At 40.0% G+C, this 24782-nt stretch overlaps 1 protein-coding gene across 2 annotated transcripts; it reads left to right on the top strand.

The window, feature by feature from the left end:
* Window positions 1-719: 719 nt before the first annotated feature.
* Window positions 720-22964, top strand: LOC124863054 (histone acetyltransferase KAT7-like). 2 transcript variants are annotated; one of them, XM_047357303.1, is made up of 15 exons: window positions 720-912; window positions 3529-3673; window positions 5788-5973; window positions 11761-12042; window positions 12167-12249; window positions 13154-13240; window positions 16112-16210; window positions 16295-16405; window positions 16984-17175; window positions 17338-17427; window positions 17566-17706; window positions 17904-17997; window positions 18208-18354; window positions 19165-19271; window positions 19352-22964. In XM_047357303.1, exons 1-15 carry the CDS (start codon window positions 898-900, stop codon window positions 19448-19450), a joined length of 1878 nt encoding a protein of 625 aa, XP_047213259.1. In that variant the 5' UTR covers window positions 720-897; the 3' UTR covers window positions 19451-22964. The 2 variants fall into 2 exon arrangements, with proteins under 2 accessions (XP_047213259.1, XP_047213258.1); XM_047357302.1 differs by having other exon boundaries at window positions 11758-12042.
* Window positions 22965-24782: the final 1818 nt, after the last annotated feature.

The raw sequence follows: 24782 nt of genomic DNA, 5'->3' as shown, positions 1-24782 counted from the left end.
TAATAAAATGTAACACAAAGTGCTTTACAGACATAAAAAAACAGATGAACACCCTTTCTGGTCAACTTAGTGAATGCAAGTATAATATTTAATTATTAAACAACAAGAATAAAATGTGAAACAATACAAAAACCCCAGATGAAGATATAAATAAATAAAAACATTAAAAACTCCAAAAAATTTATTATTTTCAGTGTGGAAAAAAAACCCAAATACATTTATTTAAGGCTTTTAATACATATTTACACACAAATTTGGCTACGTCTGTATATTGTGTTCAGCATTAAGAAATTTTCTGTAAATATTCAATCACCCTAATTTACATTCCTGGACAGGGCCAGTAACAACTCTGAAGACGCAGTGATACAAAGATACTTAACCACTAATACCTACTAAGGAATAAAATGACAGAAAAACTGTTTTATGGGCTTCCATTTTATGGGGACCGCGTAGCATTCTTTAAGAGTTAATTTAAAAGCGCCATCGCGATTAAAAGAAACCGTAAAATCCAATGTAGAAACGCAATTGGTGGGGAAACGCATCTCGACATAAAAAACCTGTTTTGTGCAAAAATAAAACGACTATTGACATTTTGTTAAATATATAAATGAATATTGTTTAAATCATTTTGGATTCTAATAAATATATACTTTGTGATACAATATTAAAACGACCTATTCACTTTTAAGCTCACTGATGAAGCATCATCTGGCGGAGGTATTTTCTCGACGTACCGAATTTACTCCGCATTCACAAGGAAGTGCGGGGAAATTTGTGCGCTTCTTCCAGCCGAGTTGGTCCATGTTAGGCTTAGGTGGTTTTTCTGTGTTATAGCTTATATGGAAGCTTGAATAGTTTCCCCAACGTAAAGGATAAGAGTCTCCCACAGCTCAAGACATGCCACGGAGAAAGGTGAGGGAGCCGTTGTAGGCTGTAGCCATGCAGCATAACGTCATGGCTAATGTTAGCCGTTGAAATGAAACTGAGTCTAGGAAACGAACGCCTCAGAGGGCTGGAATGTGTTTCTTAAAGATGTTAATAACAAACTGAGGATGTTTTTAGTAATTCACTCCTGTAAGAGTTCGCACTGTTAGTGCTAAAAGCTAAGCTAGCTTGTGTTTACAGCCTACTTGCGAGAAATTAACGTGTTTTCATAAACGTTTCACTGCTCTTTGAATACTGGTTTGCGTTGGATCTTCCGCCAACTAGCCATGTCCGTGAACACAACTAAATGTAACTGTAGTAACGGACATTAAACGGCATTAAACGGATGAGGACGGGTTGTTTTTTGGTTTCCTCGGGATAGAACAACAGTGTACACCAAAACAACGCTCTGATTGGACGGAGTTTGAACTACGGCTGTGTTCATTGGTTGGACTTGCTCAAATCCTGCCTCGTCTTTCATTTAATTGGTGAAATGCAAATACGATGCACGGCCCTCTTGTTTTGAAGTTGTCAAACGTGCGCCCATGCTGGCACATTGGTTTTCTGTTTCCGACTGGATCTTACTGCATAAGACATTAGTCTTATGCAAACATGGTTGGGTCATGATCTTGGTGCAAAAACGGTTTTGAACAGAGACACGGAATTTGAAGTGAAAAATCCATCATGTTAAACCTATTTACTTTTAACTCACTACATACTTTCAGTGTTACTAATGAGTGGCTATACATCTATTTGACACATTTTGGCAAGAAAAGTCCCTTTCTGTCAATAAAACTGCTGTTTGTTAAAAGCTATTTATCATTACACTATGGTGTCATATGTTGTGGCATGCAAAAGTATTCATCCCCCCTCCACTCCGGGTTTTTACTTATATTGTTACATTCCAACCTGTTATTTAAATTCTTTTTAGTCCTATTTTATGTGATGGATCTGCACAACATAATCTGAGTCGGTGAAGTGAAATGAGGAACAAATAATACAAAAAAAATAGAAAAGCTCAAAATTGAAACATGCATATGCATCTACTCCTTTTGCTATGAAGCCCCTAAAATGTTTTGTTGCAACCATTTGGCTTCAAAAGTCACAAGATTAGTGAAATGAAGTCCACCTGTGTGCAATCTAAGTGTCACATGATCTGTCCATATCAACGCACCTTTTCTGAAAGGCCCCAGAGGCTTCCATAGCACTAACGAAGAGACGTCACACCGTGAAGACCAGGTAGCTCTCCAAACAAGTCAGGGACAAACCTGCCAAGATAGGGCCACCCATCAAAACCCCCAGATCAGGCAAGGAGGGCAATAATCAGAGAGGCTGCACAGAGGCCAGAGGTAACCCTGGAGGACTTGCAGAGTTCCACAGCAAAGGCTGGAGTATCTGTCCAAATGACCACATTAAGACATACACCCCATAGAGCTGGGCTTAATGGAAGAGTGGCCAAAAAAGAAGCCATTACTTGATGTTAAACAGAAAAAGACGCATTTTGAGTTGCCCAAAGGCACGTGGGCGACTCCCAGAATGTATGGAGGAATGTTGTTTGATCAGATGAAACTAAAAGTGAAATTTTCGGTCACCAAGAAAAATCTGTCTTGCGCAAACCCACCATGTTTTACTGTGGGGATGTTTTTCAGCAGCAGGGACTGGGAAACTGGTCTGAGTCGATGGAAAGATGGATGGCGCTAAATGCATGAATATTCCTGAAGAAAACCAGTCTGCCTGTGATCTAAGACTGGGACAGAGATTCCCCTTCCAGGAGGACAATGACCCAAAGTGTGCTGCTATAGCAAACATTAATATGTGTTGGAATGGCCTAGTTAAAGTCCGGACCTCAATTCAATGGAGAAGCTGTGGTTTGAACACAGTTATGCACGCTGAAGTTTTCTGTTGTTTTGTTCTATTTGTTGTTTGCTTCACAATAAAATGAGTAATACATCTTCAAAGTTGTGGACATGTTCTGTAAATGAAATGGATGGCAACTTTAAAACAGTCACTGTAGTCTAGTTATTCACACATGGTTGCAGTGGCATATGAGAGACACGGGCCTCCAAAGCTCTTCATGTGTCGGAAAAGTGAGTTAAAAAAAAAACCTTGATTGTGATTTTGTTTCACACTTTTGAGATTTATTGTTTTCTCATTCTAAACTTTTATTAAATTTATTAGATCTTGGTCTAATATTAAACCGGGAAATAGAATGTAAGAAAGCAAATATTACATCTGGGTTTTGTTGGGATAGGAATAATTATTCTTATTAAAATAACCTAAACAGCAAAATGAATTTTATGAATTTAGAACATAATTTGGTTTCACCCAATCCAAATGTATCCAGTGTTAACCATAAGGCTTATTTTGAGGATTTCTTGACAAATTTGTAACGGGACGCTGAGCCAAAGGTGATAAAATGGAAGAGGCGATGCTTCACCTCCAGCATGGGACTCCTGCTGAAGAAGTCACTGGTAAAAGGAAAGAAATGGGGGAGAAAGTTCTAAAATTTCTGCTTTATATACACTCATTTATTCTCATTTAACGCAGTGGGATGCACTTTTAATAAGAAAAAAAACATAAATATGACTGTTATTGCTTTCTCAGAGAACGGCGGGCAGCAGCTCGGATGGGACGGAGGACTCCGATTTTTCCACCGACCTCGAACATGTTGAAGCTGCAGAGAGGGCGCACAAACGCAGCAGCACGCGTCTGACTCGTGCATCCCTGCGCCTCAGCCGGAGCTCCCAAGGTAAACTTTGTAGTCCACAGTAAATTAAGCACATCAGGATTATTAAGGCGGATTGGTGGTTAGAGCATGTTTGGTGTGGAACGTTTTACTCCTTCCAGCTTTGCTCATTTTTTGAGGTTGACAATATTTTTTCGAGAAATAATTTTATTTTTTTCTTGTTTACAAAGAACTTTGTATAATCTGAAAAAAACTTCAGATTATACAAAGATTGTGTATCTAGTTTGAAAAATAAGAAAATTATATTCTGACCTAATTATTGTCTTTGGCTTTACTGAAAAATCTCGTAACACAGAAGAGAATATTTGACCCAAAAATCTTTAAATCTTTCCATGAAACTATCAACAAATATTTAAAGAAGATTGTTCTACTCTTTTCAGTTGTTAAGAGTAGAGCTGGACAATAAAAACATTTCAACAATTTATCTAGAAACAGAAAATGGCAAAACAATGATAAAGGTAGGCGTTTAAAATTCAATGAGACACGTGGCCTAACGGGCATTTTTATCTGGATGGAGAGGAGGTTTCAAACATTAGGACAGTGAAGTTGATTTCTGGTTTATTTATGACAGAGACAAATTTGACGATTTCCTTTAATAAAGAGTTACTTTGAGTATGTCTGCCATGACACTCAAACTCTGCGACGTTCTTTTCTCGTAACTTGTCATTTGGTCCTAACAGGCCAGATTCAACCTAATCATCTAGCGGTTTTTATCCTATACGTTCAATCATACTCAATAAGCATCATAATACTTGACTTAAAACGTGTGGACATGCAGATCATTTCGACAAAATGTAAAGAGAGCCAGGAGAAACGTGACCTGTTCAGAATCGGTGATTGTATTATGGTAGCCAGTAAGGATAGAAGCATTGAGACGACCAGAAAAACACACATTCCAGCCTCTGTGCATCTGTTGGTGAGAAGAGGTTTACAGCAGATGAAGACAAATACTCTCTGCCTTTTGTTAATGAGAGGAGTTGGCCACCGTGTTGTGATCCTTGCACATGCTCAGAAGCAGCTCAGAGACGAGTTTGATAAACTAAGTAGATATGGAGGTTCTGGCATACTTTGCTGCATTTTTTGCAACTGCAATCTTTCACAACAACTAACCTAAACTTCCTTCTCACATGTGTGCTTGAAACTGATCTACTGGGCCTGGCAAAAAAAATGTCAGACCCCTTGAACATTTTCACATTTTGTCACATTACATCAATGACCTTCAATTTATTTTAATGGAATTTAATGTAGAAGACAAATACAAAGTGATGTAGACTGATGGATGGATGGATTTCACAACATTTTTATTCAGCCCCACTGAGTCAATACTTTGTAGAACCAAACGCTGCTGTGATTTTCTTTGGGTTTATCTCTACCATCTTTGCATATCTAGAAAGCCGTGTTTGGCAGTTCTTCATTGCCAAATAGCTCAGGTTCTGTAAGATTGGGTGGAGAGTGTCTGTTAACAGCAATGTTCCAGTCTTGCTGGATTTAGCAGAACTCAGTAGAACTTGCCTGCATGCTGAGGAAGTAATTTGGTACTAGGGACACATCTAAATGTTGCAAGATAATGGCCCTTCAGGGACCAGAATTTGGGACCGCTGATCTAACCATTCTATATTCGCTCTGGATTTATGTTTAGGGTTGTTGGAGTGCTGCAAGGTGAACCTCGACGCCATTCTCAAGTGTTTTGCAGCCTCCAGGATTCCAGGATTGCTCTTTATTTAGCTATATCTATTACCTGTAAACTCTGTCCTTGTCCCTTCTGCTGAAACGTTTCCCCACAGCATGACGTTGCCACCATGGTAGCCACCATTTTTCACAGTGGAGATCTTGTGTTCAGAATGTTGTTAGTTTTCACACTGGCACACTTCGATTTTGCATGTAACAATCACAGTTTTAGTCTTATCTGACCACTTTTTCCACTACGTGGCTGAATTTGCTGTATAAATATTTATTTAGAAAATGCATGCTCATGTTCTACAATCAGAACAATTAGCCAAACCTGGATGGGTGCTTCTAGAAAAAAAACTGTGATCTTTTATATAAAAACAAAAATATCATTTGGGTGATCTTAGGTGCTGCAGTCTCAGAAAAGTGACGTTTCTTCTTCCTTTTAGATGCTGCTGCGGCTCACGATGAAGGCCTGGGTTCAGCAGCAGAGTCGGCTGCAGCATCGGTGGCAGCCTCTGTCTTCTCCTCTGAACACAGGATTACACGCAGCCAGCAGGGGGCGGCAAACCCTAAAGCCAAAAAATACCCTTTGCGTCAGAGCAGGTCATCTGGCTCAGACACAGAAGCCAATGGTAAGTCTAGCAGTTCTTCCTTCCTGTCTTATAAAAAGTTGAAGATGTGATAAAAGTGTGAAGTAATGCAGCAGTATTAGGGGTAATTTTAGGAAGTGCCCTATAAAGACTGTAAATCAGAGAAAGGAGAACAACATGAGGTTTCAAAGAGGTGGAGGACCTTCTTGTGTCAGTCTTTTGTTATGATGCAGGTGAGCTGTTTTCATGAAGCCTGTCAGTGATACCAGGCTGTTTCTAGTTATACAGAAGATTAATAGGTGCTGCCTGAAACTGGAGACTTGCCAGTGGAATTTATGAGTGATCTTACTGAAAATTAAAATAGTTATCAAACTTTACACACAATAAGCTGATGGTACATCCACACACGGTATAAAAAGAAGGAACAGCCATTTATTTCTTTTTTTTATTTATTCAGACAAAACAAAAATGTTCGGGTCCATTTAAAGTCCAAAAATTAGGTAAATATAACCTTAAATGGACAACAAAACATGATATATTACATCATTAACCAACAGCCCTAAAGCCTACTAGGGCTGCAACTAATGATTATTTTGCTAACCGATTAGCATGTCGACTATTTTTTTATTTAACGATTAATAATCGGATAGCGAAAGGTGTTTAATTGGAGATTTATTTACAGTGTTTGAACCAGTTGAAGCTAAAGCCATGCCACTTAAAGAGTTCTGGACAGAGCATATTTACAGACAAAGAAGGGTTTTCATCTTAAATGGAAAATGTATAAATGTTTTGTACAGTTTTGGCCTAATTACGGCTTAGAGTGGGTTGTCCTTTCAGCAAAGGCATGTTACAGAGTCTGTTTACAATTATTCGGTTATTAAATTAGTTGATGATTATTTCAGTAATGAATTTATCACGATTAATCTGATGAATTGTTTCGGCCCTACTTTCTACCAAAGCATTTGAATTAAGTTGAGGTGTGGGCTGTAGACCACCATTCCAATAACCTAGACCTTTTTTTCTTTTTTAACCATCGATCAGGTTTCTGTTAAGAAAACCATGGTTTATGTTAAAACGTGTTCACTTTGGGTTCATCTATCTAAAGGACAAGATTCTTTACAGTTTTTTGGTTTGTTTGTGTGCAGCTTTGCAAGCTTAAGCTCTTTCTACAAATTGTTTGCTTCTTCTCGGACCTTGTGGTGAATTTGCTGTGATGTCTTCTCCAAGGTCGACAGATTTTAAGTCTTTTTTTTCACTGTAGAATAATGGACTCGGGCTATTGAATGGGTTGAAATGACATTTTAAGAAATTGCAGGGATTTTTTTTTCAAGGTCATTGCCACTGTCTTTCCACATTGGCATTGTGATTACACACATGCATTAAACTGGCAAAACTCCTGCTTTCATAGAGGTGGTCCCAGTAAGGATGAGGTCATCAGTGTGTTTGTAAAACCCAATTAGTAATGCTTCAAACACTGCATTTTTACTCAGTTTTGCTCAAGTATAATAACTGTAAACAGCTTGTGGTGATCAGATTTTTTATTCCCTGTCGTGATACTTACAGCCTTCTTTGTTGTGTATTTATCATTTATCATGAACAAGGCCCCTTTTACATGAACATGCAGCCAGAGCCAGAAAACCCAGTTTGACTTATTGAGTTGACGTCCAGATTCCTGCCACAGCTTAGTGTGAAATCTATTGTTAGGAACTGTTATACCACTGACCCCTGCGTCTGGTTTTTAAATTACAATCACTGAATACTGTCTCTTTTAGATACAGTAGAGGTGGAGATTTCCAATGTTAAAATGCTTTGCATAAATGAAATACCTATTTATAAAAGCTGATGAAGAGCAAATCTATTAGTTTACAAATCATGTGACTAGAGATGCTCTGCTCTAGGATTTATAGCTGAATCCCAGCTCTGATTTTATTTTTAAAAAGTTTCCCCTGCCTGGTTTGTTTGGCCATGTGAAAGAGAGTGATGCAGCACAGGATTGTGTGGTGTCTAACAAATTTTCTTATCAGTGCTTTCCTAAGAAAAAAAGGCTATTATGTACAAGAATTATTGCATAGTTCATATTTTAAGCTGCCATTAGCGTCTGAAATTAGCACTGTCAGCATTACTAACTGTGTGTGTGTTCTCTTAAGGCTCCAATAAGGCTGGCAACATTTCCATATCTAGCATGTTACATGACAGATGAAGGCTGAAAGCTCTTGTAATTTAACAGAACAACTTTTCTGTAATACGTTTAGGCTTCCTGTTATTTGCTAAAGTCTCTACCTTTTCTTTTAAATGGGAGCCTGAACAAACCAACAGAAATACGTCAACATTCAATTTAATTCAATTCAAAAATACTTTATTAATCCCAAAGGAAAATTAAATGTTGTTATAGCTCATATTATGAAGGTTTCTTCAAAGAGCCATTGTAGATGCTGATGGCTGTGGGCAGGAAGGATCTCCTGTAGCGCTCCGTCTTACAGCAGATCTGAGGAAGCCTCTGACTGAAGACACTCTGTTGTTGTAGGACAGTCTCATGAAGAGGATGCTCAGGGTTCTCCATAATATTCTTCATTTTATGAAGAATCCTTCTTTCCACAATGATCTCCAGAGGTTCCAGAGGAGTCCCCAGAACAGAGCCAGTCTTCTTTATCAGCTTGTTGAGTTTTTTTAAGTCCCTGGTTCTGATGCTGCTTCCCCAGCAGATAATGGTAGAAGAGATCACACTCTCCACAACAGACTTATAGAAGATATGCAGCATCTTGCTGCAAACACCAAAGGACCTAAGCTTCCTCAAGAAGTACAGTCTGCTCTGTCCCTTCTTGTAGATGTCTTCACAGTTGCATCTCCACTCCAGTCTGTGGTCCAGGTGAACACCGATGTATTTATACTCCTCCACCACCTCCACTTCTTCTCCCATGATAGAAATACTTTTTGACTTATTCCTGTTTCTCTTAAAATCTACAATCATCTCCTTTGTTTTAGTCACGTTCAAAATGAGATGATTGTTTCCACACCATGCCACAAAGCGGTCCACCACCTTCCTGTACTCAGCTTCTTGTCCATCTCTGATCCACCCCACGACTGCAGAATCATCTGAGTATTTCTGCAGATGACAAGAGTCTGTCTTGTACTGGAAGTCTGAGGTGTACAGAGTGAAAAGGAATGGTGAGAGTACAGTCCCCTGTGGTGCTCCTGTGCTGCTGACTACCTGGTTAGACTCACAACCCTTCAGTGTCACAAACTGTGGTCTGTTTGTCAGGTAGTCTTTGATCCAGGAGATTGTTGAGGCCTCCACCTGAGTCTTCTGGAGTTTCTGACAAAGCAAATCAGGTTGGATTGTGTTAAATGCACTGGAGAAATCAAAGAACATGATCCTCACAGTGCTGCTGGCTTTGTCCAGATGACAGTTGGTTTGTTGAAGCAGGTGTATGATGGCATCTTCAACTCCAACTCCACAGCGATAAGCAAACTGAAGGGGGTCCTGATGGTTTACTGTTTGCTTACTCAGGTGGACCAACAGGAGTCTCTCTAGGACCTTCATGATGTGAGATGTCAGGGCAACAGGTCTATAGTCATTGAGGACTAATGGGTGATTTTTCTTTGGTACCGGAACAAAACAGGAGGTCTTCCACAACACCGGAACCTTCTTCTGGGCCAGGCTAAGGTTGAAGAGGTGCTGCAGAATCCCACAGAGCTGCTCTGCACAGGCCTTCAGGACTCTAGGGCTGACATGATCTGGACCTGCAGCATTATTCCGATTCAGTCTTCAGTTGCATCTTCACCTGACTTCTTGAGACACACAGGTGGAAGGGGGAAGCAAAGGAAGCATCAGCATCTTCTGATATGGTTGAAGGCAAACATGTAGAAGCAGAAGGGTCTATGGCTGAGGTGGAAGATAAAAAATTTGAGATGTTACTGGACAGCTGTGGGTCAAAGGAGGGTGGGATGTCTGTTTGGCTGTGAGCAGGAGAGGAGGATGCGAAGCTTGTTTCTGAACTGAACCTATTGAAGAATGTGTTCAGTTCATTGGCTCTGTCCAGACCTCCATCGGTCTGATCATCCTTCTGCTTGAAGCCTGTGATCTTCTTCATCCCTGTCCACACATCTCTGATATTATTTTGCTGGAGCTTGCTCTCCAGCTTCTTCTTGTACACCTGGTCTTTGCTGTCTCTTATCGTGACTTTAAGTTGCTTCTGTATAATCCTCAATAATTCTCTGTCTCCCTCTCTGAAGGCTCTTTTTTTCTTGTTAAGCAGGTCCTTCAGGTCACTGGTGATCCAAGGTTTGTTATTGGGGAAGCATCTCACGGTTCTGGTGGGGATGATGTTATCCACACAGAAGTTTATATAGTCGGTTACACACTCAGTCATGGCATTGATGTCCTCTCCATGTGGCTGGCACAGTGCGTCCCAGTCTGTAGCCTCAAAGCAACCTTGCAGAGCTTCAACAGAGCTACTCCAACCTGCTGCCACCTTGAGCGGTGCAATTCTAGAAAATTGTATGAAATGTATGAAATGTTTTTATAAAGTACCTTAAAAATCAATAGTTTCTCTGACTTTTGTTTTATAAACATCTTACTCATATTGAAAATAGCAAACTTTGAGTCTTCTTCTCTCAGAAGCAACTTCTACACTTTGAAGTTGTATCTGAAGTAAGTGTGGCTGTGGTCTGTGTGATCTGGTAGTACTTAGGTAGGTTGCGTTTACCGATCAGGAAAATAATAATATTACATTTTATTTGAAAGCGCCTTTCTCGGCACTCAAGGAGACAGTACAATCATATACAATAAAAATTAGCAACAATGGAAATCAACAAGACCATTAAAATAGACGGAGCAATAGCCATCAGAGGGAATAGGCAGTCACAACCAGATTTGAGTTGTGACTTGAAATGGAGGAGTGAATCAGTGTTTCTCAGTAGGGATGGTAATGAATTCCAGAGACGGGGAGCAAAGCATTCAGTCGCTCTTCTCCCCGTGGTGGTAAGACGGGCGGAGGGCACAGAGAGGTGTATGGAGGAGGAGGATGGAAGCCGGAGCAGGAGGGAGGTCGGACAAACATGGAGGGACAAGGTTATGAATAGCTTTAAATGCTAACAGGAGGATTTTGAATTGGCTACATGACTGTACTGGGAGCCAGTGAAAGTGCTGAAGGACCCAAATTCATGAAGATTCTGACAGTTTCTGACTGGGTGATTAAGCTGAAAATTAACCAAATGCAGTCATGAGCCAATTTCTCGGTTCATCTCCCCCTGAAATCTAAAACAATTCCAATTTTAAAGAAAGAGAACTTTGATCACGATAGAATTATTGACAGGAAACAACGACAAGGAAAAATATCCCTCAAAATGAAAGGATTAATCACATATTTCAGGACATACATACAGTAAGTATGTAAGTTCACGTGTTCATGCGTGTGTTAGAACCTTTCCAAAAAGGCTGTTTCTGTGCCATTTTGCTTCATAACCATCTACAGGACTGCTGCTACTTTCCTAACATGCTGCCCACACACACCACACCTTCTGTGTTAGCTGAAGGTAAAAAAATAAACACAAAAAAGGAAAGAAAACAGGTTGAAATAGGTGATTTCATTTGGCAGCCAGAGTCTCACAGCTGCCCGGCAGCAGTAACATCATTCTTCTCTGGTGGATTTATCTGAGGCCTGCCACTCCTGAAGGCTGTTAATTGCATCTGTATGTGTGGACATGTGTGGCCTGCAGAGACTCCCCTTAAAATAAATCAGAGGGAGCTAAAGGCTGAAAAGATGCTTTTATTTCAAACGAATTATTGGTGGATTTGGGATCTTCATGCTCTCTTAACTTGCCCAGCAGATGCAAAACAAGGAGCAGACCAGGATGAGACACCACCTCGGACCCCAACAGGCAATGCCCCATCCTCAGAGTCAGATATTGAAGCTTCCAGCCCGAGCAACGACCACGTGTCTTCTAGCAACAATATTGCAGTTTCACAAGAGGAGGATGAGAGACTGGCAAAAGAGCTGTCGCTCAAAGAGGCCGCCGCCCACGACCTCTCCCACCGGCCCAAACGACGACGTTTCCATGAAAGCTACAATTTCAACATGAAGTGTCCCACACCAGGATGCAACTCACTTGGTGAGGACCTAAATGCCACACAGCCATGTTTTTCCCCAGACCAAATGTCATACCCCTTTAAATTTACTGTCTTTCATCTGTGAACATCTTCCTCTTGTTCTCACCCTTCCTCTTTTTCTCCCAGGTCATCTAACAGGAAGACATGAGAGACATTTCTCCATATCAGGCTGCCCGCTGTACCACAATCTCTCTGCTGATGAATGCAAGGTACCGGCACATTCGAATCTGCAAGGATTTCAGATGAAGAAGTGTGTGTGGAACTATGAAAAAATAGTCACATGATGCTGGAGTAGTTGTACAGTTCCCAAAATGACACATTTACACATGGGTGCATACAGTGCCTAGAAAAAGTATCCACACCCCTGAAACTTTGCAGCATTTTATGTTACAACCACAAACTTCTACTTTATGTGATTGATCTTTCCTTACAAATAAAAAGGTTGAAAAGTCTGTCGTGCATCTGTATTCAGCCATCTTGTGTTCATACTTTATGTTGGCCTTCACCATACTTCCAGAGTAGTGGGTTATGGCCCCTCCAGCCTTGCACATCCAGAGACTTCATCTTTGAACGTCAGTTTTCCAGTCTTGCCACAGATTCTCAATTGAAATTCTGCCTGGGCTTTGACTAGACCAATTGAAGACATACATATGCTTTGATCGGAACATGCTTGTGTACTTTAACTAGCAGGTTCCATCCATATTCCTGTTAAATCTGACAGCTTTTCTTTTTCCTACTGAGGAAAAGCATCCCCACAGCATGATGCTGCCACCACCATGGATTTGTTTTAGAGGGCTGAAAACAAATTAATATACAAAAATACAATGCTTTGTGTCTGTCTGTTACAGAAAAATCCAAATAAAATCAATTGAGGTTTGTGGTTTTAATGTTGGCAAATGTGAAAAGGTTTAAGGGGTGTGAATACTTTTGCTAAACGCTGTATGTGGATGGTTAAGCTGGTTATCCAGTCTGCCATCACACCATGACTAAGTGTCCAATGAATTCATGTAAGGAAAAGAAGGCGAACCAAATAGAGATTGGCATGCTGTAGAAACATGGAGGAGGCTGTTGTTTTTGCTACGGGGCTCCAGACTGTGTTGATTTGTCTGACAGGGCAAGGCAACGACACGCGATAAACAGGCCGAAGAAAGGACACTGTCACACCGGCAGGATGAGAACAGACACTCCACAAGGAACCAGGTAATGTGCAGCCCCCCACCCCACCCACCCGACTCTCACATTGCTTTTGAGGTAGGATGGATATAACCATGTGTAAAATCATTGCATTTACACAATACTTAAAAGAGCTTGGAATGTCAGAGGTCACCGAGCATGCGCAATATATAAGGTTCGAACACTTGGGTAAAATCTGAACTAATTAATTCTTCCCTGGACAGAGATTCATAAAAAGGATTTATGTGACCTTTATTCTTTTTTTACAAAAAAAACAACAAAGGATTTTCGGTACTTTTTTGGCATTGGGGTCATTTTAGATTGAGCAGTCAGACCTGGAACAGCTGTGCAACACTGTGCAGACACAGGTTGGGGAGGGGCAGCCGCTGTTACTGTAAACCAAAGAAACGGTGTAAGGGGCATTTGAACACTTTTGAAAGCATAACTTTAAGCAACCTTTGTTTACCTTGTTACCAGTAATCAACTCATGCCGTTCACCTACGGAGGCTTGAATCAATCACAGCACATTTCCATTCATACTGCTCTAAATGGGCCTATACTTTTCCAGTGATGTGGTAAATAGCTTAGAGGCTGACATTTTTTCGGGATTCCCGCGGGTTCGGGAGACAGCATCAGTAAAGATCACGTGATTGGGACGGTACAGGATAAAACATGAACGGGAGCAGGCGGGAGCGGGAGCTAACTAATAGGAGAGAAAAATAAACTAGGATCAATTGTCTTTGGAAATGTAAAACTGAGACTTTGTTATAAACTTTAAGAAAAAAAAACTTGAATCGTCGCCGCCATTGTGTAGTTTTTTTTCCAAGAAGCCTATACCATAATGTGAGTCAAACGAACTACAAGACCCACAAGCCAACAGTGCTTCTGATCAATGTTTTCCACCTGCGTTCAGGATGGAGGGAACAAACGCAGGTGGAGAACTGGACGTGGTAAAATTGGATTTGTAACGTAAAGTCAGAAATAAGGACTTATCTATTAAACTTATAGAGCTGACAGAAAAGTCACAAATATCACCGAACTTCAGGAGAGTTGAATGTAGCGGTGTCAACATGCAGTCTGCTGCTTGTAAAACGGGTTTAGTTGTAATCAAGTTCACCAGTGATTAAGGGACACTTGTAAGGCAGATTCTGGATTAAATCAGTCCTGCATCTCTTCATTCATCAAACCAAAAGTACCAACATGTGTCAAGTCTCATATGACCAACAAAATTACTGCATGTGCTCTAAAGATTTAAGAGGTAAGGTACGGAAGCCCGTGAGGGGACATGGGGAAATTTATTACTTTTGCGTCTCCACGCAATACTTTTGCGTTTGGCATTTTGGAGCAACAGCACAGATGACAAACTGCTCATAAAACAAACACTGATATGTGATTGATATGGTTTATTTGTCATATGCAGGTTAACACGCTGTCAACAATGCGATTAAATGCTTAGAATAAGAAGAACCGTTCAAATCACGATAAAAACAAAAACACTGCGTACAAAAAAAAGTACGCATCATGCAGCAGTAATAAGGAAATAAAGTGTCACAGATGTGGTTTCGTGCAGTTTTATGGTCCAGAGTTCAGTAGTTTGTTTGACAGCTTGTGGATAAAAACTGTCTTTTAGTCTGATTGAAGATAATTTTATTTAATGCTGATTTCAAAATAAAACTCAATAAATCTGTAGTGTGTAGTGTTTGTAGTGTAGTGTTTGTTTCAATTTTGAAGTTATCTGGTTTGGAAACTATCCCACAAAGTATTGCGAAATAACGCAAAGACTATTGCGTGGGGACACAAAAAAAGAAAAAATTCCCCATGTCCCCTCGCGGACCTCATAGAAAGGCTTCCTCAAGGGAAGATATTAAATAAATATGTTGTGAAATAGAAAAAAAAAATGAATGTACCATTAAATGTACAATTTATTTAATACATCATTAAATATTAAGTGTACCACTAATTACGTCATGTCGTCTTTAAAATTATACTTAATTATTCAGTGGCATATTTAATTGCATTATAGTCCATTTCATGATATAATGGTACATTTATTGTTTCTAATGATGTATTAAATAAATAAATGGTACCTTTAATTTAATGGCACATTTAATGTTACATTTCTTTCATGTTACATTTACTTCACTTATGGGACATTCACAACATTTATTTATTTAATGATGATTTTATTGTATTAATTTTGTCCAGTTTGACCCTCCATTCTTGATGCCTGTATAGGAGGTCATGTCAGAATTTGAATCAGGTGTTCTGGAGCAGACACACATCTAAAACTTGCAGAGAAGGGGTCCCTGAGGACCAGGGCTGTGAAACATTGAGGTACAGTTGTGAAGGTAATGCCTTTTTGCACTTTTGTTCAACAAGTACAGTTCTCTTACTAGGTGCATTTTTCTTTTGTTTCAGCAACTTGAAACATAAAAGTGATGTCATCGTTCAAAGGAAACAATCACTTAATAAAGGAGTAAAATACAACTATGTACATTTTGTTTATTCAACTAAGATGGACATGGTCTGTTTCCTTGTTTGATATTTTATTATTTCTTCATTATTATTCTTTTTACTTTAACTGGCCTTTACTACAGCTAAAAACAGGGACCTAACTGGTCCTTCAAAGAAATTACCAAAAGACTAAATGAAGAAAACAAAAATTGGCACAGGAGTGTGAGCGGGATGGGAGTGGGAGTCAATTTACCAGGGGTGGGACGGGACAGGATTTATTTTTTTGATGCTGGCCTGGAATTGGGATGGGACAAGACATTTTTCTGTGGGAGCGGGATGGGACAGGAGAGAAAATCCACTCCCGTGTCACCCTCTAGTGGGGATGACTGCCACCCCCCAGAAGGGTCACTGTTTATGTGTTTGTCGTGGTGTGTGGTGTGTCAGGCCCCCACAGAGGGACAGCTGCGCTACAAAGACAAGGTGACAGAGCTGAGGAGGAAGAGGAACTCTGGCCTCAATAAGGAGCAGAAGGAAAAATATACAGTAAGTAGAGAAGATATTATAGTCAGTCCCTCCACTACATGTTCTAAAGCTCACACTATTATTATTTTCCCCACCTGCTCCCAGAAACACAGACAAAGCCACGGGACGAGCCGGGAGCCGCTGCTGGAGAACATCACCAGCGACTATGACCTCGAGCTGTTCAGGAAAGCTCAGGCACGTGCTTCGGAGGACCTTGTAAGAGAGAAAACTCATCATCACCTCCCACCCTTACACTTTTCCTGCTCTTTGTTTGTCCCCCTCCTCCCCTTTTCCTACCTTACTTCTCTTCTTCTCTTTTTCAGTCTGCAAACCCTCCTCTGCAGCCACAGCAGGAGTCTCAGATTGTTTTGGTAGTTTGGACAATCACTCCATGTCATTCCATGTTCCTTTTTGATTCTCCAGATGAGAGAGTCTTACCAAATGTTAGCTTGAAATAAGATAGTCTTCTTCATTTAGTCTTGCTAATAACAATAGATTACATTAGATTCAGATTGATCAAAGGTTTCAGATTTCAATAGACTTCTTTTTTAGTTTTCCAGTCCAGATGAGTTTCATCTGTCCATGTGAAGTTCATTGTATTATTTCTTCATCCAACTGTTTTTTTTCCTGCACCTTTAATTTCCTTGGCTGGTTCCCTCCACTGAGGCAATTCTTAAATTGTTCCCTTAATAATTGAACCTTTGTTCCCATCTTTCCCCGTTTCCTCTCCTTCTTCTTGCCTGCTCCCTCTCTCTGTCCTGTTTGTCCCGTGTCTCCCTGTCCCGGCTATACAGGAGAAGCTCCGCCTGACCGGCCAGGTGTCGGAGGGCAGCAACATGATTAAGACCATAGTGTTCGGCCGGTTTGAGTTGGACACCTGGTACCACTCTCCGTACCCAGAGGAGTACGCCCGCCTGGGGAGGCTCTACATGTGCGAGTTCTGCCTCAAGTATATGAAGAGTCAAACCATTCTGCGCAGGCACATGGTAGGGCAACTGGTGGTGAATATTTGAGTTGGACCTTTGTGTTTAAAGCAACTTTCCACATACAAACCTGTGTGACAAAACTGTTGTAGGATTTTTAAACCTGTTAGATTCAGTGTTAGGAGTTTGGGAATATTTTTCGTGAAGCTGTTCTCTCTGTTCAAGGCCAAGTGTGTGTGGAAGCATCCACCAGGGGATGAGATCTACAGAAAGGGGAACATCTCTGTCTTTGAGGTGGATGGAAAAAAGAACAAGGTAACACTTTACATCTTTAATCTCCTTCTCTATTCTTCTAACGGTCATCAAATGAGAGTTAATCAAGGTGCAACGTTACAACAAGCCTAAAAGGGCTCTGCTGAGTCTTCTCATCTGTTTTGCTCTTTTCACTACTAGATTTACTGTCAGAACTTGTGTCTGCTAGCAAAGCTATTCCTGGACCACAAGACGCTGTATTATGACGTCGAACCATTCCTCTTCTACGTCATGACAGAAGCCGACAACACAGGATGCCACCTAGTTGGGTACTTCTCCAAGGTAATGCAGGAGCCTGCTTCAGAGTCCTCCTGCTTTCTCGCTTTGTAGAACTGGGTTGCGTGAGGTTACACAGCATCCCTGGTGATTATGTAAGCCTAAGATGGAGCTTTTAAAGTACCTAGAGATTTGGAAGAGACAGCTGTTGGACATATTTGTTTACACCAGTGTCTACAATCAGATTTCATCTCCTTCCACAGGAGAAGAACTCTTTCTTGAACTACAATGTGTCCTGCATCCTCACAATGCCACAGTACATGAGGCAAGGCTACGGAAAGATGCTCATTGACTTCAGTGAGTACAGACACTCATCGTGCTTGTATAGGTTTTACACCCTACTTTCACTCACTCGCTGATAAATGTAGGATAATAAACATACATGGGGACATAAACCCTATGTAGGAGGTTGTAGGAAGAACTATTCAGAAAACTTGCTGCAAACATGTTTTCATGGTCTGTACTAATATATTCCTTAAAGAAAAACATTCTCTCCTGTCCAAAAAGGCTACTTGTTGTCCAAGGTGGAGGAGAAGGTGGGCTCACCTGAGCGCCCCCTGTCGGACCTGGGTCTAATCAGCTATAGAAGTTACTGGAAAGATGTTCTGCTGCAGTACCTGAACAATTTTCAGGGAAAGGAGATCTCCATCAAAGGTTGAAATGTGCTTAGAAAGACTAAATACAGATATTAAAGGGGTGCCATATAATTTTCTACACCATGGATTCAGGTCTGAGAAGTAAAAAGCTCACATATTTAAAGCCCGCAGCCACCTCATTCATACCCAGGCTTTCTGCTGCATCCTATTGTATTGAGAAGTTATACATTTCATTATTGAGATAATTAAATTTGTCTTTCACTTCTGCAATTGAATATTTTTATTTCAGAAATTACTTTACAAGCACCAATTTGTTCCATATGTTGGCTGAGGATATTGGGCATTAATATACTTTACCAAAACTATAAATCTATGTAGGACAGGAAACAGAATATGTTGGAAGGGATTAAAAGCTGGACATTCAGCCTGATACCAGAAAAAAACATCTTCTCCCAGTATAGTTTGTTTGGGAAAATAAAAGTGTGACCTCCATTTGTATATATTTAACAAGGCTTGAAAACAGGGATTTCAGTAGTTTACTAAAACCCATCATTAATGACCATTAAGAGGCTTATAGGAAATTTTATTTCAAGGCTTTAAAAACGGGATACAATGTGGTGGAAAATCCCTGGGGTCACATGCTAGAGCTAAAATATTTAGCAACAGTTGTATTATCTGTCAGTCACCTGATTCTTAAAATTAATTTAGCTGCTCTCTCTGATATCCTCAGGCTATATTAGTATCAATCAGAGTTGAACCTGTTTGAACAACTGCATAGTTAGCTACTGGAGTGAAGCTTCCCCACAGATTTCCCAGATATTCCTGATCATCACCCTAAACTCGTTTAACTCCTCCCTCGCTGTTGCAGAGATCAGCCAAGAGACAGCAGTAAACCCAGTGGATATTGTCAGCACACTGCAGTCCCTTCAGATGCTCAAATACTGGAAAGGAAAACACTTGGTTTTAAAGAGACAGGTGAAGAACAAAGACTGCTTAGTTTACCCTTCATTTCCCCATCTAGTCACTAATTGTGTTTTTTTTTTTTTTCCCTGAAGGACCTTATTGACGACTGGAAGGCGAAGGAGACCAAACGTGGTAATGGAAAAACCATTGACCCCACAGCCTTAAAATGGACCCCGCCTAAAGGGACTTAAAGGAGCTTCCTTCTTTCTCCAAATACCCACATATATACAGATCCTCCTTCGTACACTGGCATGCTCACTGACCCTGAGCCTAAATCCTCACAGCTGCAGCACGTTCACATCCAAGTACAGTTAACCATTTCTTTGGGTTCAAACAGTGTCTGGGTTGACCTAAGTCAAATAAATATTGCTCTATCTCAATTATAAAATGTTTTTCTTTAATTATTTTCATTCCTGGGGCTACAGGAATAGTAGGGAAGATGTGGATGAGGTAGACCTGGATGTCCCCTCTTTTAGAAGGACTACAAACTGACTTGACAAAAAGATATATTTGGACCAGGCCAATACATTTAATGGTTAGTTAATGAGGGATATCATGAGTTTTGAGTTCGCAGCACAGTTAAGTGTATTTTTATTATTGATCATTTCTATGTAGATTTGGCGTTCCTCCTTTCAGGGTTATACCCATTAACTTTGACACATTTGACATTGTTACCACAAGAAATGTTACTGAAACAAGTCTTGTTTCTCAAGTCTTTTACAGCCTGTAATGGATTTTTTCCAAGATTGCCCTGTGTTCATCAACTCTTACCAGCTTTCCCATCCATGCTGAAGAAAAGCATTTCCACAGCATGATGCTACCACCACGTTTTATCATTATGGTGATGTGCCAATAAAGTGCCTTGAAGTTTCTAGTTGTAATGTAACTAAATGTAAAAATAAAAAAATGAAGGTGTACAAATACTTTCCAACGCACTATAAAGTCTTTGCATGCAGGATTGCTGAATCACTAGGGAAAGACTTGTTGTGCTTAGATCTCATTGACCTTATGTGTTATCTGAAAAGTGAAAATAATAGAGCACTTCCCACCTCCTCCCAGTCACTTAATTAGTAACGGGCTCCAGGCATCTCTACTAATCCAATCTGTGACAGGCAGCATCGAACTGGAGCTGCATCTCGTTCTGTTATCGAGATACAACACAGGTTAGCAACAGGCTGACCTATGGAAACATGTCTAGGCTGATACAAACCAGCTGGCCGGGCTGTGAATTAGAAGGGTACACCCTTAAAATGTACAGTTAGTAAGAAGAGGGGCCCTGCACAAAATGGATTTTAAAATGTGGGTCTTGTTTAGAGTTTAGTAAAGAGCTTAGTAAAGTACTTATTATTTATCCTACATAGAGAAGCCCATAAAACACTTAAGACTTTGACAATTTCCCATAAGTTGATGTAACAAATGCTACTTTTAACTAATTACTGAGTACTGATAAGTTCCGTCCTCAAGGTATCCATGGAACAAATGAGGGGAGTCAACATTTGAAATTACATTAAATATAAAATACGTAAAATAGATTTAGAAGTAATATTTGAAAAGTGGCTGTTTGAACCCAAAGCAAATAACTTATTTGGCTGTAACAAACATGTCTTGTGTCTTATGTTTAATCTATTTCTGCAGTCCGTTTGCCAGGAAGCTATAGCTGCCACTGGCCATGTTTTGACTGTTCTCTGGTATCAGGCAGGAATTTACCTGGATGTGGATGTGTGATCACCTCTTGCCTGGTTTTACTCTTGTTGCGTCACTTGTGATGTTAGAAGTGTACAAGACTGCACAGGTCTCTTCTGTATCCTTTACTTTTTAAAGTTCTCAGTTCAGTTTTATACTTTTTCTACCTCTTAAGGTTTTACTGCTGTTTAATAGGTCAAACAACTATTGTACTGTTTTCCTTTTTACTATGTGTTGACCTGGAAATATGTAGTTGTTTTCCCAGGTGTTTTCCTTCTTTTTATTGGATTAATCTTATTATTATTGGCATTTTTCTCATGTGGTATTTATATTCTTAAAAAGGATCATTTTAACTGTGTATAGCATAAAAGGATGTTTATTTAGCTGGACTGGCTTTCTTGTAAATATATTTATGTGTAAGACCTATATGTGGATCTGAATGTGTTGAAAGCTCTTCAAAAGGGACAATTTCAGGTCATCCAACCCACCAAACAGTAACGGAAACCATTTACATTTCAGAGGCTTATTGCTCGCTACAAGAAGTGACAAGACTGAGTCAAAACGTGTCACTTTTACACCTTGTCACTCATTGTTACAGCCAAAAAATGAAAAGAATGAACAGTTTTTTAAGTATGATTAGCAACCCACAATGACTGACCAAAATTAGTTTTGTTTTTGAAATAAGATGATTAAGCAGTAGTTTTTCAGCTTAGTTGTGTACTTCTCGTAGCTTCCCATCTGCTAGTTTTGCATCAGACTTGGCTTTCCTATTCTTAGCTTCTTACTGGGCAAAGTGAAACCACTGGGTCTATATCATAGCTAACTGACTGCTGTCCTAGCTTAGCTTAGTTTAGCTTAGCTTTGTATTCAGCTAAGCGTTGAATGGTTGCTTACCTTAGCTTTGTACTTAGCTAAGCTAACTGACTTAAATTTGTTCTTAGCCAGCTTAAAACTGCCAGCTCAGTTAGCATTGTACTTTGCTTATAAGAGACTGCTATATTAGCTTTTAGGTTAAGTTATTGCAAGATAAGTGTCTTGCAATTAAATTAAAGTGTCAGATTTGGTGACAACATTTTTTTCCTTGATACTGTTTTGTTTTGAACTTTAATGTTGTAGCTGAGATTTTTTCTCTTCCTGGCATTTGTTCTAGTGTGGTGTAATATATTCTTTCTGTAAAATGTGTGAAGTTGAAGATTAAGTTCTTTATGTTTCTTTATTTCCTTTGTGTATTCTATAAAACATTGCTGACTGGCCAATCTTAACATATTTTTAATTCAATTCTACGTGCAAGGACTATTTTTTTGTGCCAACCCCTAGAGACCGTTAAAGGCAAAGTGCACTTAATTGATTTAAGATTGTCAAAGGAGAAAACTCTACCCAAGGACACACTTCGAATGACTTCATACTTCAATGTGGCTCTTTTTTTTTACACTAAAACATGACCTGAACCTGTTCTCTATTTCTGAAACTTGGGAAAATGGGTTCCATGTGTTTACAACACAAGGAAGGCATCTTATCTTAGGCCGAACATATAATTTTTCTCACCGTTTTTGAAAATACATTTGAAATAAGGTTCTTATTGGACACAGGGATTCGAAACCACAAATTACCTTGTCAAAAATAGCCTCTGTGTTGAACGTATCGGTCTGTTGTATCTGCTAAAATGCGGTGTCTTTTTGTCTGCCTTGACATCACTATATCCTTATTTCTTTTGTATAATTTTTTTCAAATTCTCATGTGTTCCCCCCCCCCAGATTTTTTGTTTGTTTTTTGTGCCAATGGCAGCTATAGATGGACAGCTTCCGAACATATTACAAGTGTTCATCTACCTAACTTCCTTATATAAATACCTTCTATCAGCTTCCATCAGTCAGCAGGAAGGTGTTCTGCTAACAAACCATTCACAAAGCAGCAAAACAGAAAAGTAGCCAAAAGTGGCATTGGTTTGTAGCTCGGTTGTGCTATTGCACTTGCTTCGCCCCCTTCCCTCTTTCCTCACTCTAATAAATGCTGTCATCTAAACAGATGGTCTGATGTCTTTGTCTGTCAGATGTCTCACATTGTTGCCAGATGAAGCAGAATATTACTTTGTGCTTTGAAACTTGCACTTTTGTAACCTGATAGTACACACAGTGGCAAATCAATTCAAATGTTCCATCAGGTTTTCCATTTGGTTGAATTTGTAGAAATAAGTAGAAAAACCATGAAATAAAATAAAAACGTTTTTTTTTTTTCTATTTGCATTTGAATAGACTTTGGTACAATTTCAAAGAAGGCGTAAAACTAAAATATCCTTGAATTTACCATGAAGGGTATTGTTTAGAATGCAAAAAACTTTTAAATGAGCAGAACAGTGCCTACCCTTTAAACTTTTTTGCATTTTGTCACATAACCACCAACTTCAGGGTATTTTATTTGGATTGTATGTGTAAGACAATACCTAATCAGCAAACCCAACTAAGAAGTGGAAAAAAGCGATGCATAGTAATTGAAATCTTTTCTTAGCTTATAAAGCAATATCCTAGGCTTTAAACACCTCAAAGAGCCCTGTTCAGCCTATCATTTAAAACTGAAATAAATAAAGCAGAAAAGGAATCTGCCAAGACATGGCCGTCCACCTAAACCAAAGCATTTATAAAAGAGTCAGCCAAGAGCCCTACAGTATCTTTGGAGGAGCAGCAAAGATCCACAGGTTGGGCAGAATCTGTTGACAGTACAACTATTAGTCGTCATTAGCCACCTGCCATGTCAGGATCCAGAAAATTAGGTAGATTTTGCTCTGGTTAAAAAAAACCAAAATTGAACTCGTTAGCCTACATGCAAAACACCCTTTGTTTTGGAATGTACAGGGGTTGGACAATGAAACTGAAACACCAGGTTTTAGACCACAATAATTTATTAGTATGGTGTAGGGCCTCCTTTTGTGGCCAATACAGCATCAATTCATCTTGGGAATGACATATACAAGTCCTGCACAGTGGTCAGAGGGATTTTAAGCCATTCTTCTTGCAGGATAGTGGCCAGGTCACTACGTGATACTGGTGGAGGAAAACGTTTCCTGACTCGCTCCTCCAAAACACCCCAAAGTGGCTCAATAATATTTAGATCTGGTGACTGTGCAGGCCATGGGAGATGTTCAACTTCACTTTCATGTTCATCAAACCAATCTTTCACCAGTCTTGCTGTGTGTATTGGTGCATTGTCATCCTGATACACGGCACCGCCTTCAGGATACAATGTTTGAACCATTGGATGCACATGGTCCTCAAGAATGGTTCGGTAGTCCTTGGCAGTGACGCGCCCATCTAGCACAAGTATTGGGCCAAGGGAATGCCATGATATGGCAGCCCAAACCATCATTGATCCACCCCCATGCTTCACTCTGGGAATGCAACAGTCTGGGTGGTACTCTTCTTTGGGGCTTCTCCACACCGTAACTCTCCTGGATGTGGGGAAAACAGTAAAGGTGGACTCATCAGAGAACAATACATGTTTCACATTGTCCACGGCCCAAGATTTGTGCTCCTTGCACCATTGAAACCGACGTTTGGCATTGGCATGAGTGACCAAAGGTTTGGCTATAGCAGCCCGGCCGTGTATATTGACCCTGTGGAGCTCCTGATGGACAGTTCTGGTGGAAACAGGAGAGTTGAGGTGCACATTTAATTCTGCTGTGATTTGGGCAGCCGTGGTTTTATGTTTTTTGGATACAATCCGGGTTAGCACCCGAACATCTCTTTCAGACAGCTTCCTCTTGCGTCCCCAATTAATCCTGTTGGATGTGGTTCATCCTTCTTGGTGGTATGCTGACATTACCCTGGAACTGAACCCACTCAAGAC

The sequence above is a fragment of the Girardinichthys multiradiatus genome, chromosome X, assembly GCF_021462225.1.
Source record: "Girardinichthys multiradiatus isolate DD_20200921_A chromosome X, DD_fGirMul_XY1, whole genome shotgun sequence".
Classification (NCBI taxonomy): Eukaryota; Metazoa; Chordata; class Actinopteri; order Cyprinodontiformes; family Goodeidae; genus Girardinichthys; species Girardinichthys multiradiatus.
Note: the sequence above shows the minus strand (reverse complement) of the source record. Positions and strands in the feature narration are given on the sequence as shown.

Coding starts and splice junctions, on each gene's coding strand:
- LOC124863054 (XM_047357302.1), top strand. Junction 5,974..11,757: donor CTCAGACACAGAAGCCAATG/GTAAGTCTAGCA, acceptor TAACTTGCCCAG/CAGATGCAAAACAAGGAGCA. Junction 17,428..17,565: donor TGGATGGAAAAAAGAACAAG/GTAACACTTTAC, acceptor TTTCACTACTAG/ATTTACTGTCAGAACTTGTG.